This window comes from Ictalurus punctatus, chromosome 16 (assembly GCF_001660625.3).
Source record: "Ictalurus punctatus breed USDA103 chromosome 16, Coco_2.0, whole genome shotgun sequence".
NCBI lineage: Eukaryota > Metazoa > Chordata > Actinopteri > Siluriformes > Ictaluridae > Ictalurus > Ictalurus punctatus.
Genome location: NC_030431.2, coordinates 387505 through 402726, shown reverse-complemented (window position 1 = coordinate 402726; position 15222 = coordinate 387505). Strand labels below are relative to the sequence as shown.

The window sequence follows — 15222 nt, the reverse complement described above, 5'->3', positions numbered from 1 at the left end:
GAATAGGCACGGATGCCAGAGTTGAACTCAGAAAGACAGAAACTGCGCGTTCGACAAAAGACGACTTTGCCTTTTGAGTCTGTTCCACCCACAACGTTCTTTTCATCATCTTGTTATTTAAAACAGCTCCGACCGTCCTCACAAAGTGTTGCTGACAGCGTATACCATCTGACAGATCAACCCGGGGCGCGCTGGAGGCTCTTTATAATGTCACCCCTCATAAAATCTGATGTAGTGAGAAAAATGCACTGCCTGTTCGTTGTGTTCTTCAGGAGGAACCGCGTCGAGGCAGAAGGGCTTCCTGGGCTGCATCCGGTCGCTGAAGTTGAATGGGAAGACGTTGGATCTGGAGGAGCGAGCGAAGATCACACCCGGAGTCCGCCCCAGATGCCCAGGCCACTGCAGCAGCTACGGGCACCTGTGTCAGAACCAGGGCCGGTGCCTAGACAAGCATAACGGTTTCACCTGCGACTGTGGGGCTTCGTCATACGCCGGAACTTTCTGTCACAAAGGTGAGGAAAGGAACGACGGCCATGTTTTCTCAGCCATAGTTTACACACCGTAGCTTAAAGATGCATTGTCCATTACTGCATTGTGTACACTGTTGATGACTGAAAGAACTGAGGTGCTCGTTATCCTTGGCTAACATTCGTATTAATCAGTGATAGCTACTAAGTTGGAAGCTACTCACACACTTCCAAAATCCTAACAGCACTTAATGATAACGAGTCTTTATTGATCACATATACATATGCGCAGTGAAATACTTTTCTTCATATATCCCAGCATGTCAGGAAGTTGGGGTCAGAGCACAGGGTCAGCCATGATACAGCGCCCCCTGGAGCAGAGAGGGTTAAGGGCCAAAGGGCTCAAGGGCCCAACAATGGCAGCTTGGCAGTGCTGGGGCTTGAACCTCCGACCTTCCGATCAGTAACTCCGAGCTTTAACCATCAAGCCACCACTGCCCCCCACCACTGCCCCTAACACATCCTGAGTCAACCATCCATCGGGCAAATATGGATTGGTTTTGGTCAGGAGGTATTAGAAACCCAGAAACGTTTTAGACAAGAAGCTGACCCATCTTCTGTGGAATTTAGAGCAGGATTACCAATATAATACTCCAACCTGTCTGCAAATGTGGCATCCCTCACACAACGCATTAGAAAATGCAGACGTGCAGCAAGATAGACAGGAGACAGACAAGTGTTGAGCTGCATTCTGAAAGTTTTCTGTGAAGAGAAATATGCAAATTCCCAAAATGTTCTCTGTCTAGTTGATTTTAATACCTAATAGCACCATATCTGTGTGTTTTAGAACCTAGTAGTAAATAGTATAGCTACATGCTTCTTTCTCTCCACTTCCTCCCCCTAGACACTCCAATAGATTATATTTCGGTTTTTAGTTTCTGTCCCCTAACGTGCAGAAGTACAGACTCGCGCGACCGCTAGCACACAATCCCCTCAGGTGTTTACCGAGACTAGGATGCAGAGGTATTAACCAGGCTTTACCTTTAAGTAAGTTAGTCACTCTAACACAGGCTAAGATCCAACCCTAATGTTAGTTATTTATCTAGAAAACTGGATAAGATAAGATAATGTTAGCTAGCTTGTTAGCTGCTCTAATGATAGCTAACCGGCTACTCTAATGTTAGATAGCTTGCTAGTATTCTCAGCGGGGTCATTCCTATATTCCCCGGATTTATATGGTTCATAATGAACACATAAGAAAGGGTTCTATGTTCCCATGGTCCTACTGTATGTTAACACACATTAAGTAAACTTTTCAAAGGAAGCTAAGGAAGCTATGACCTTTTGTAAATCCATGATTCTAACAATTTGTTTATTTCCCTCAAGTCTAGTCCTAGAGCCGTAGAGCCGTACGGCCCTGCTGGGGAACAGGAAACCCCTTTGATGAATTCCCAAAATAACCGATGCAATATTAAGCAAATACAGAGCTAGGAACATGTTTTCAGGTTCATGTGCTACAGAATATAGAGCTGGGGATCATAGGACCTGTTTTGTAGCCGGTGCTATTTTTATATCAAGGCAATTCTTATGTGCTTTAATTAATTTTTAGCTAAGTCTGTTATCCCTCAGACACTGAAGTTTATGTCTACTTATTCCTCTTTAACCTTCTTTAGTGTAACTAACTTTTCTTTTCCAGAGGTTTCTGCGTTTTTCCGACCCGACACCTCGGTGACGTACACATTCAAGGAGCCGTACGAGCCGAACAGAAACGGCAGCGCGATGTCCTCCTCTATCTACTCAGACCTGATGCTGAAAGGAGAGAACATATCTTTGAGCTTTCGCACCAGCCAGGCGCCAGTCATTCTCCTTCATGCCAGCTCGTACTACAGAGAATTCCTCGCCATCTTCCTGAACAGGAACGGTGTGAGATCTTGCTAATCTTCCCCATCTCATTTCTCTCCATGTTGCTTAAGCCTATACGTTTAGATTAGGGTGAAGTCCCTTAAGACTCAAAGGCTAATAGTTTCATTGTCGAGCTATTGATAGATAATAGGGTTTAGCGCTCTAATCTGATATCACCACCGGCCGCCACTGCTACAGTATGTAATAGAAAATGTCAGGGGTTTTCCCAGGCCACTGATCACCAACGTAAATCTACACATACTGTAAAGCGTCCCTTAGCATGACTGCACATACACCTGTTGTTACATGTTTACGCTTTTCTGATATTCTGATATAGAATAAAATAAAATAGAGTACAGGCCTGCTATTCAAGTGCCATAAAAGTTTGCGTCATCTGTTTACTAAAGCAACTTTCGCAGGACGATATTCCTCCTGACGCTAAATGTCAAACTATTAAATAAGCACATCTTATTGGTAGTGTAAATGTATCTACCATAGAGTCCTAGGAGAAGGGGACGTGATCTAATTCCGGACTTTCAATATCCTACATGTCTCAGAGGATTTTCCGAGCAGTATCTCTAAATTCTGACTCATGGTCAATGAGAAAGAAGGAATGAATTTTACATTTCAAACGCATGAGGACACACTGGGGAGACGGGCCTGTTAATCGTACGCTGGTGACGGAGAAGCTGCTTTTGTGCTCGTCGCTAAGGCGATGACCTTTTGGAATAGTTAGCTTGGTCGTCTAAGTGGGATCATTAAGCGTCGATGGTTTTCGAAGATCCAAATGAAAGCGTTTCCCTCAAGCTCTCAGGAAAGAGTCAGATTTCCATCAATTAGTGACACTTCCAGTAAAGAGGCGCACAGGAGTGGATCGGGGACAGCGGTAATGCCACGGTTCTTCCTGAGTGAGGGTGAAATTACATTTATTCCTGTGGTCAAAAAGGTAATGGAACAGGCTTTACAGTTCTTCTCACGGTAATGAAAGGACTCGTGCTTGGATATCAACTACAAACAAAGCAGGAATTATATTTTCCTATGCAGAGTATTTTAACACCAACTTCACTGCTTCATTAAGTTACTTCTAATAAGTAGAATCGGAGTGAAATAGTCCAATATTTGGAAAGAAAGCATTAACAGAAATAAGAGTGTTTATTGTTGAAGGCACTAGGACACGCAACCCAGGTCCTGGAGAACCCCAGCTTGGAGTTGAGCAATTTTCACCCACTTTTTCTTACACTTTTAATTCTGAAATATTCTTGAACCACGTGAACATGCTGTATGTTGAATGATATTTTCAGTGATGTTCAGTCATGGGACTGTGAGGAACATTGTGCCACTGGTTGCCACGCAGCCCCAAAGCATGAAAGATCCATCACCATGCTTAACACTTGGCAAGGTTTACATTTACACTTATGGCATTTGGCAGACGCTCTTATCCACAGCGACTTACATTTATCTCATATATATACAACTGAGCAATTGAGGGTTAAGGGTCTTGCCCAAGGGCCCAACAGTGGTAGCTTGGCAGTGCTGCGGCTTGATCTCCTGACCTTCTGATCAGTAACCCAGAGCCTTTAACCACTGAGTCACCACTGCCCCTTTCCAACACTTTGTGGCCAAAGAGTTTCATTTTTACTTCATTGGTCAACAGGACTTCTTTCCAAAATGCCCCTAGCTTATCTACGTAGATATTGTTTTGCATAAATCAAATGTTTGTTCACGTTTGAGTTGAGGTCGCAAGTAAGGTGACTCTGATGACTCTTCCATGCTGATCATGTTTGTGCAGGATCAGTGCACAGTAGAACGGTGCACCGCCACTCTTGAGTTGGTCTAAGGGTTTGCATATGACTGCACTTTCGTGTTTTCCCTTCCCCAACACATGAAAAACACTCGACAGGGGGCTCTCCAGGACCAGGGTTCAGAACCTGTGGTGTTCACAATACAAGGCTAATCATTTTTTTAACCCTGTCATGGTCTTGACCTTATTTCTCGAATGTGAGAAATTATGATATGATACAAATACAAAAATAGAAAAAGATGAATGTATATTTTAAAACCTTCCCCTCACTGTCTGCTCTTGCGTATCAGACCTTTCTGCAATCAGGGTCTTATACTTTCATTTAGATTTTTCGCTTTATATCCGTTTCTCTCGGTCGTACGACTCTCTAGTCTTGGTCGCATCCTTTTGTAGTCTTGCTCTCGACTGGCAATCTTATTCTTAGAACCAGTGGTTAGTACGTTTGCCTTGCACCTCTGGGGTTGGGGGTTGAAATCCGGTCTCCGCCCTGTGTGCGCAGAGGATTCGGGGGTTTCCTCCGGGTACTCCGTTTTCTTCCCTCAGTCCCTCAGTAGTGTGTGAATGTGTGTGTGCGATTGTGCTCTGCGATGGGTCGGCACCCCATTCAGGGTGTCCCCCGCCTTGTGCCCCGAGTTCCCTGGGATAGGCTCCAGTCTCCCCGCGACCCTGTGTATAAGCCGATAAGCGGTACAGAAAATGGATGGATGGATGGATCTGATCAGCTGAGGGAATTAGTGTTAGATGGGGCAGTTGACAGATTCGCAGATCCCTGACAGTTATAGACATCTCCGCATGTTGCTCCATGCTCAATGATGTGTGTTCTCTAGAGCATGAAGCCATCCAACAGATTTGAGCGAGTTCACTGGAGACTATTTATACCCAGTATTCATTTTGACAGTATTCCCCCAAACGGTCCCAGCTCGCAATTTCTTCTCAAACAGATGGATTTTTTTTTAAAGAAAAGAAAACTCTGTATTAAGAAAGCTGTACTCTTGACTAATACAGTGATGTTATTATTTTTGAGGAAAATGAAACTAAGCTTTAAGGGTTAATGGCAGTGGATTAAATACTAATCTTCTTAACAGACAGCTTTATTGTGCCATAAATGTGAGTTAGTGTTGTTGCTCATTGATCCTGCAGTAATCTGGTAGATTATAGATTATAGATTATTCACCGTGACTGTTTACTACAGTACAAAAGGACTGCAGTGGCCGCATCTGATACATGACAGGATATTCTGTGCTTTTTGAAGGTCAACTGGAGGTGAAGTACAAACTGCAGAATAACAGAGATGCTGACGTCTTCCGATCAAACGTGAAGAACCTGGCCAATGGACAGCTGCACCAAGTGTCTATCAGGAGAGTCCTGGAGAGCCTCAGTATTCAGGTCAGACAGACGGTATCCGTTTCAGTGATATAACACTTTTAAACGATTGTATATTTGTATGTTTAGCGCATAACTGAGCTTTTTCCAAGTATAAAGACAGGAAAGGCTGAGCCCTGTTTGTTTATCTGATGTACAGCAATACTAATACACGACAGAGCATTAGCATAAGCAGCGCTAATGTACTTTGATTCAGCTAAATCTTGTAAACACCTTTGAATCATGTTTTATTCATGTATGTTCATTTCAAAATTACAAACATTTTAGATTAACACGTGCATACTAAATATCATTCATTTCTACACAGTGATAATGCAGCTTTATACAACAGCGCTGTTGAATTCTCGATCCTGATTGGTCAGAAAATGTTGATTAATTTTCCACTAAGTACAGTTATGGCATTTGGCAGACGCCCTTATCCAGAGCGACGTATATTTATCCAGTACGTCATCTCTGATCATAGTTTAGGCTACAAGGCAAATCCTAAAATTCTTTTAACTAACACGTTCTAATACATTACGGTTTCTATGGTAACAACTCATTCATCGTGACTTGTACAACAGATGCGCCACATGAATGGATTCAAAAACATGTGTTATCGTTGCTATGGGGAAGTTTTCTTAGAGGAGACGTTTATATAACATTTTTGGAAGGAGTCTCTAGTGTCAGCAATTTCTTGGTAACATGAGGGAACGACTGTTTATAGCTGCTGCAGTATTATATAAGTACGAAATTTAAGGAACTAAGTAGTTCCACGCCATTAAATGTAACTGTAAATGGCTAAAAAAGAAATGGTTAGAGTTGGCGAATTGGTGAGGTGTACAAGACGGAGGAAGACAATACTTCAGCATCACACCACTGAATTGTTTATCTTTCTATGAGAGCATGTTGTGTTGTGTTGTGTTGTGTTGTGTTGTTGTTATTCCCTGCATTACGTGGTTGTTGATGGAAATCGTGATGGAAACCGAGTCACTGTAGCTCCAGTAGCTCATCAAGTTATGATGGAAGAAAACAAAACTCCAGTTCATTCTACTGTGCCTATAAAATGGACTGTTGAATGAGACGTTGTACTTTTCATCAGTTTATTCTCTTCTACCCTCGAGTCAATACGCAATCTGCTGTGGTGAGCCCAAAATGCGTCTCAGACGACTGTTACTTGGTAGATAACCTTCACCAATTAGTCTAAGCCTTCATGATAATTGCGTTTCAAAGATGTGAGCTCATCTCGGCAATCTTTCTTTCCCGATTCGAGCACTTCCCAATTTGTCTTCCCCCGCGGAGCAATAAGAGGCCCTGCGCCACACAACGGCATGTTTAAACGGCTTTGAAGCGCAGCTTTAATTAAAAAAGCCTCGCTGTGGACGAATAACGCTCCTGAACATTTGAAACATGAAAGTGCTAAAGCCCTTTTCACCATGACAGTCATCCCCTGTTTACTGAAGCTCCTTTGCATCTCCTAGATTGATCAGAACGCGAGGGAAGACTTCAACCTATCATCAGATGTTGACTTCAACGCCATCAAAGCCATCGTCATCGGGAAAGTGCCTGGTGAGTTAGCGCATTAAAATGCCATCAGCGTCTTTCTGGGCTGCCTGTTAGAGAGGCTCTGTAAAGAAGTGCTGCGATCGTTTGCTCTCGTCCAGACAGAGCTTTCAAGCTTCTGTTCCCAGCCTGTGCTTTCGGTTAAAACGGGGGCAAGGGAAAAATGGAGCTGAGTGCCGGCCTCAAAGAAATGCAGGTGGAATGTCCATGTAATTGATCATTATGGATTATTAGATGCATTTTAGAGCAGGACTGGAGAGATGAAATGCCTGGGACATGTAACTGCTTCAATGGGTGCTGTAGGAGATGATTGCTCAGACAGCCATTGAAGTGAATTAAGGGTGTAGAGTCTTCAGAATAAAAATACTGTCCCAATCCTGAGTGGCACAACTTCCCCCTCCCAACCGTCAACCACCACCCCACCCCCACCCCCACCCCCACCAACATATTTGATCTTCCAATGGAATCATGATTGTTTGACTCACCACATTGCTTCACTATTCTAACCAATTCCTGTTGCCGTTAGAACATCTGACCAGATTACTCAGATTTTCTGGATCCTGGAAGAGGCCCGATCTGCATTATTTACCAAAATCTCCTCTTTGTGTTGTTAGCATGAGTACATTTCTTCATAGCCCCATGCAGAGAGAGCGGCAGAGTTTAAAGCGGAAACCTAAAAGAGCATTCTCTGTCATTCCCAGCAAAGCCAGCCATCGATCATTACACCGTAATAAATACAGAATAAAAGATGAAACCTGCATAACGGGGGAGAAGAGTAAAAGTTTGGGGTCGAGTCTGTCAGGGCCAGTATTCACAAAGTAGGAGTCTTGAGACTCTACGTGCGTAAGAAACACTGGTCAGATTGCTTCTCTTTTTTTTAATGCTACAGTACAAATTCACATTGAACATGTCAGGAGCTTTTTATCAAAAATGGTCAAAATTAGTCCAAAACACAGCGGATGCCTCCCGAAATTCTAATCGATGCCTCCTAGATTCCTCGGTTGTACATCTTTCAGCCCATGACCCAGAAATCGATCGAAGTCCAGCATTGTTAAGGACATAATTCTAAAAACGCACTTGGAGGAATTGAGGAATGAGGAGAGAGGAGGCTTTCATGTCAGAGATACACTAGAGAGATACCTGCTAGGCAGAAGTCTTGTTATAGCATGTAACTGCTGTTAGAATGGGTGTAAATACAGTATAAATTACAATCAATCTCAGACTCAGGCTAAATAAACAAAAAAATCCTTGAATTAAAATATGCCTTGCTGTTAAAACACCAAGATAAGAAATGAGTGATAGAAGACTCTTTAAGCTAAAAACATAAACAATTACGCGGGGTTGTTTAAGGCGAATTCGGAGTGTAAACGCTCAGTATATGTAACACCACGGTAATGGTGTCTTGTAGGAACGCTGTTGAAGCCTATTTGCCTGAAGGTTTGGCGTATTGGGCGTTCTGAAACGCTTTCTGTTCACCATGGCGGTAAAGAATAGTTATTTGAGTTAGCGTAGCCATTCTGACCAATCTGCCCATTCTCCTCTGTCATCTCTCATCTCTACCACTCAGCGGACTCTCGCTGGATGTTTTTTTGTTTTCCGCACCATTCTGTATAACCATTCGTGAAAATCCCAGGGGATCAGCAGGTTCTTAAACACTTTTTCCCCCATTCTGATGTTTGACGTGAACATAATCTCAAGCTCTTGACCTGTATCTGTATGATGTTGTCCCTTCAGTTCTTGATTGCTTTCTTTACATTCTTTCCTCAATTCCTCCAAGGGTGGAGCTAAAAGCTGAGGAAGGGACATGAGGAAAGAAAATGAGGAGATGCAGTTTAAGAAATGAGAAAGCAGTCCTTATGTCTGTCTTAGTCAAATTTATTAACCGCATTTAATTAGTTATTACCTCATAATTACTGCTTTCAGTGCATAGTTAGCCAGCAAAATGCAACAGCGAAGACTACCGCAGATCAGATTCATCCAGGTTTTTTGGGAATTGTGTACAGCACACCTGAACCAGTTTACCTGAGTTTTTCCTGTTCAGTGTGATGATGTTTAATGTCCACAGCAACCTCCTGTACTCCTGTTTAGCAACGTTAGTATCATGATTTCACCTGAAACCCGAACGAAGCTGGCAGCTCGAGCGCTGAAATGCTGACAGGTTTCCGGGTTTTGGCGTACACAATGACATCATCCCTGCGCCGCTCTATGGTGATTGGCTGTAAGATTCGGAAGCGATTGACTTGATCTGCAGCGGAGTTTTCTATGAGCGGAGGATGAACTTTAAACATCAACATCGCAGTCGATCACGTTCATGTAATCGAGATCGATATTCGATTCATTGTGCAGCTCTAATTTGGAGGTCGCCGCTTAAGGTCATCCGCACGTCACGTAATCCCCACGTGAGTCCAGTACAGTCGTTTATATCGGATTATGTTACCGGATAATGCTGCTTGAGGCTGTTTAAATACACATTCATAAAACTTGAAGTAGTTAAATAGTGACCGTAACTAAAGTGATGAAAGTTATTTGTAGCCCACGGCAAATATTAACACAAATTATTCACAAATAAATATGTGTACAGTACTTTGAAGTGTGTGGTTTTAAAAGTTAATAACCATCCGTACAGAGGCACACACACACACACACACACACACATACACACACACACACACACACACACACACACACACACAGATAGATAGACAGACAGAACCATGTCGACAAAGTATAGACTCTGGCCACACATACACACACACACACACACACACACACACACACACACACACACACTGGCTATCGAGATAAGAAATCATAGCTCCCTACAGAGCAGAGAGTGTACACAGAGTCCAACAGCAATACAATGGAGACACAGCTGCACTTTCTAACAGAGTGGAACAAATTCAAACACACGCGTGAAATATTTTTCAGAAAAATTTCATATCACACACGCCACCAACTGATTCTCCCTTCTGTCCAACACTGACACACTCCCCATTCTGTTAGGAGACAGGAAGGAGAGCTGTGTTTCAGCAGGAGAGTACGTATCTGCACACACACATGCACACACACACACACACACACACACACACACACACAGATTAATTGAATTGAATTGAATTGAACAACACAAAGAGAGACAGAGAGAGGGAGGGAAAGAAACAGTGAGAGAGAGAGAGAGAGAGAGAGAGAGAAACACAGAGAGAGACAGAGAGAAAGACAGAGAGAGAGACAGTGAGAGAGAGACAGAGAGAAAGACAGAGAGAGAGACAGTGAGAGAGAGACAGAGAGAGAGAGACAGAGAGAGAGAGACAGAGAGAGAGACAGTGAGAGAGAGACAGAGAGAGAGAGACAGAGAGAGAGACAGTGAGAGAGAGACAGAGAGAGAGAGAGCGCGATGGATTTTTCTTGTAACTTCTTGTCATGACTATAGAATGAACTCCATGACGTGTGTGTGTGTGTGTGTGTGTGTGTGTGTGTGTGTGTTTGTACATATATATCCACAGAGTATGACGAGCTGGATGCAGAGGTAACTCGTCTGGCTTCTCAAGGCTTTACCGGCTGCCTGTCGGTGGTCCAGTTCAACTCCATCTCTCCTCTGAAAGCGGCGCTGCTTTATCCACACACCAGTCCAGTTACTGTCACAGGGACACTGACTGAGTCCAACTGCGGCTCGTCCTCGTCATCCAGTCCCTACGCAGCCGAGACCACCCACTCACTGTCGGGTACAGCTCACCGCATGGCATCTGTCTGAGAGCCAAAGTTCCCTCCAACTCCATCCTCCTACAGCTCCTTAAAGCTCACACCTCGACTTCTGTTCTGTTCTGTGTTCGAGGCAGGGGATCGCTCTAGCTGTTCCATAAGCTTCAGCTTGCATTTCTTGAAGTAGTTTCGGATTATTGTCCTGTTGTAGAAGCCAGTCTCTCTTCAGCTTCAGTTTCTTCACTGACCATGTCACATTTGCTTCCAGAATTTGCAGATATTTACTGGAATCCATGGCGATTGTGGTCAAAGAGTTGTATTTGTACTACTTTAAATGACTCGATATTGTTTTGAATACAGCAGATGTTTACTTTTGTGACGAGGTCACAGTTAAGGTTTCCATGCAGATCATGTTTGTACAAGCAGTGCTGAAGGACAGAACGGTGCACCGCCACTCCAGTGTCAGCTAACCGTCCTGCAGGTCTTTAATGTCATATGGTGCTTTTGCTTTGCCTTTATGGCTGGCGTACCTGCAGTTCTGTATGAAAGCGTTCTTGATCTATCAGATTTACCGTCCACAGATCCCCTTAACTGCCACGTCTTAATGACTTCGTGAGCTGGAGGTGCGTCGATATTGTTTTATAGCCCTCTACTTTGTAGGCATCATTTAAATTTCATCTTCAGATTATCAGGCAAGTGTTTAGCGGAGCCCATGGTTGGACAAGGTCTGAAGAGCCAGGGAATTCAGTGTTATCTGGAATTGTTCTTCCTGCCTAGCATGTCACACTCAATTAAGTCATTTAAGGTCTGAGGCATTAGAACTGGAAGGGTGTCTAAACCTGTGGTTGTGTTTACTTCTTTTCACTTCAAAATCAATACGATATGTACTAACCCTAACCCGCCCAGAACGTTTACCACTGTGTGTTACAGTTATCGCTACAAAAACAAAAGAGATGACTTGAGCCAGTAGAAACTTTTAAAAAGACATGGCATGGCAGAGTGTTTTTTGGGGGTTTTTTCCATAACACTTTGTCTGTAGCTCTGGGAAAGCCTGCATGCCCATAATTAAATTAAGGCTCAAATGAGGCCAATCGGTTTATTAATCTGCATGCGAGAGAATTTCATTTGCATACCCTTTCTTCTCTCTGCTTCCACTTTCGCGCTTTACCGCCTCTCTGCACAGCGGCCTTGTGAATGCCGAGTATGATGCTCTGTGTGTCTCTTCTTTCTCTTCTTTCCCTCTGCTGTAGATCATGTGGGCACTGTAGGAGAGCCCGTAGTCAATGCAATCAGCGGCGACTCGGCTTTGATTGGAGGTAACAGCCGTCTCGGTGCACTTTGCTCGTTTTAAGTTGATGAGGAAACAAACGTTCCTTCACAGACGCTGATCCTGTTTGCGTCTTCTTCCTGTGCCTTTAACACGTCTGCTCTTCTGCTGTACTTTTCCGAGTGGGACTGCTAACGCTGCTCCTGCTGCAATATCGTCGACTCGAAACCCAAAACTTTTTTTAGTTTATCACGGTATCTGCTTATAACTTTTTTTTTCTTTTTTTTTGACGAGGACAAGGTTAAACCCCATGTACACAACCGAACGGCCTTGTTGAGTTCGTAAATCGGATAATCAGATAGTTATTGAGTTTACAGTAGTTCTGTCTGTCTTTCAAATCCCAGGTTTGTATTAATGCGCTCGGATCAAACCACCCCCCCACCCCCACCCCCCCGGAGTGCGTTATCTCTGTACAGCAGCACCGGTCTGTTGTGTGTTATTCCCTACTTACTGTAATCGATACCTCCTGACCAATCCGAATGAAGAACTCGACAGCACGTTAGCATACGAACAAATAACACACGCAAAACCCAGAACGCTCGCAGGTCAATTCCATTTAATAGAAAGGAAGTTCTAGAGGACGCCAAAACTAATTTAAAGAAACAATTTGCTGATTTTAGGAACTTTTAATGCCATCTTCAAATATCCTCTCCTCACCAAGAGTAATGTGGCATTAAATTAAGCTGCGATGTATTTTTGGCACTGCAATTATAAGTGGTTTTTTGTAGTTGTTGTTGTTTTTTGCATAATTACATACACGCAGCTTAACAGAGCGTGATGAAGGACCCGCTCAGGAAATGCCACCTTGTGACAGAAAGTACAGATAATTTGTTAAATATACCTTTTTTTTAAAAAAATTATAAATAATGCTTATACTGTATGATGAAGTTAGACGCTCATGAGTCACAAACTTGAGTGCAAATTTCTTTGCTTAATTACATTAGGCAACTGATTATCCTAATTCCTGCCAAACTAGAATGAGAGCTCTAAATGATCCACTTTAAATGCTTGATCGACGTGTGTAATCTCGACGCACGTGATGTTGATAGCTGTATGAGATTTATTCCACGTTAAATCACGTCGAATCTCCTTGCACTCTTTATAAATGCAAAACGCATGACGAGGCTTTCATAGCGCCGTTGTTAAAAATATAACCGTTACGAGAAGACGCTCAGCCCGTCGAAGGAAACGCATAATACAACAGAAGGTTTTATGTTTTAATAAAAAACTTGAGAAATCTCTTGAACAGCAGGAGCACGGATGTGATGTAATACCGCTCCTTGGTATCTTGTTGCATGTTGCATCCATATGTAATTTGGTATTTTCCAGGCGTCATCGCCGTGGTGATATTCGTGATCCTGGCATGCCTGGCCGTCCTGGCGCGATTCTTCTACAGACGGAAAGAGACGTTTCAGACCCAGGAGTCGAAGGGAGCGAAATCGGAGGACGGTCCTGAAACCACGTTCAACGCTGACCACAGTGCGCAGAGCGTAATCAGCGAAAGCCAAAAAGAGTACTTCATATGATCAAAGCCTTTCCTTTTCGTCGTCGTCATCAAACTTTCGGACTAATCCAGGATTGCGGAGGACAGAAATGCCTCGCCGAGCCTTGACTGAGACGTTAGCGTTGTTGGTGAATACACTGGAAAGACGTACCGATCAAGACGTGAACGGGAACGCCGTAAAAAAAAATTATGTTTTTTTTGTACATAGGTTGAAAAGTTCCAAAATTTGCCACAGATAACAGTGTTTCTAAGACGTGTACAATGATCTTCATCTATTGTAAAAAATTCTTTTGAAATGTACATGTGGGGAAAAAATATCTTTGTAACTGTTACCTTTGCCTTTTATTTTTTCGATTTGTGCGCTTACAGTAAAGTACGCTGGAAATGACTGTGTCATACGGTGAGGTCCAAAAGACGTCCCTGCAGGAGTTTCAGAAATGAACGCAAAATCAAGCAAACGCCACAATATTCGGAGGAGCTCACAATTTTTCGGAATTAGTGCAGATTTTCCCAAGATTTTGGCCGAGACGCGTCGCGTGACATCATCAGAACACGCATTCAGCCAAAGTGCAGCTAAAAGGTCTCCTTTACCAAGAGCATCACTGGGAAAGACCGCGCAAAACTATTTCGTGCAACTGCACTTTCGCCAATTAAAAACAAAAAGCACAAAAACACCTCGTAAATCACAATCGCAAATTTTGGAAAAACACCTCAGCGAAATCGAGCGTTTTTGTCTGCGACAATCACCAAAAAAAACTCGGTGAAATCCTGTACAGACTGAGAAGACTGAGACTTTTACATCATTACAAATTCTGTTATGCGCAATATCTTGAGTGAAAGATAGAAATCTTAGAAATCTTTCTGAAATTTCAGAATTTGATAGTATTCAGTACCGAACCTCCCGGGTTTGATTTCGAGCCGGACTTCACAACCTGACGCTGATGTGTTCCATCACATCCATCGCACTGCGGTCTGAACATGCGCCGCTGCCCGAACGGGAAAAAGTTTGCTTGAAGATTGAACATACACAAAAATATAGATTTTTCAACATTTTAAAATTTGTTGGTTTCCAGGTTTAAATAATAATAATAAAAAAAAACATTCCAGGTTTTTCAGTGTAGTCTCAGATTTTGGACCTCACCGTATAACTTTAATGGAACATGCAGAATGCTGGAAGCTGTATTGAGAATGGAAAGCTATCTGTGTAGCATATATAATATAATATATTTGCGCACACACACACACGCACACACACACACACACACACACACACACACACACACACACACACACACACACACTTATGAACACAGCGGTGACTCCAGAAAGACAATTTATTTTATTTTTTTTTTTTTTTAAGATGAATCGTCTTTGAAGATCAAAAGCGAAACCGTAGCATTTGATGTGCTCTCGCGTGATTGTTCGGTTCTCGGGTTGTGAGTGTTTTGCTCTGTGTGGACAGTGTGGAAATGTTTCAGTGGAAAAATCAGTCAGTCCACCAAAACCTGTTTAGGTGTCATCATTTATCAGAAATGAACACAACATACTTTGCTTTATGTGCAATTCCTGGATCAAAATAAATTGTGATTGCTTCTTA

The 15222-nt window shown here is 42.9% G+C and overlaps 1 protein-coding gene across 2 annotated transcripts in view; it reads left to right on the top strand.

The window, feature by feature from the left end:
* Nucleotides 1-15222, top strand: part of cntnap3 (contactin associated protein family member 3) — a 116286-nt gene extending 101064 nt beyond the window's left edge. Inside the window, exons 18-24 of one of the 2 annotated variants that reach the window (XM_017488339.3) lie at nucleotides 273-512; nucleotides 2164-2388; nucleotides 5423-5556; nucleotides 7014-7101; nucleotides 10599-10817; nucleotides 12045-12110; nucleotides 13451-15222. In XM_017488339.3, the coding sequence (XP_017343828.1) occupies nucleotides 273-512; nucleotides 2164-2388; nucleotides 5423-5556; nucleotides 7014-7101; nucleotides 10599-10817; nucleotides 12045-12110; nucleotides 13451-13647 (1169 nt within the window). In that variant the 3' untranslated portion in view covers nucleotides 13648-15222. The remainder of the gene's footprint in view (nucleotides 1-272; nucleotides 513-2163; nucleotides 2389-5422; nucleotides 5557-7013; nucleotides 7102-10598; nucleotides 10818-12044; nucleotides 12111-13450) is intronic. The other variant, XM_017488340.3, reaches the window with a different exon arrangement.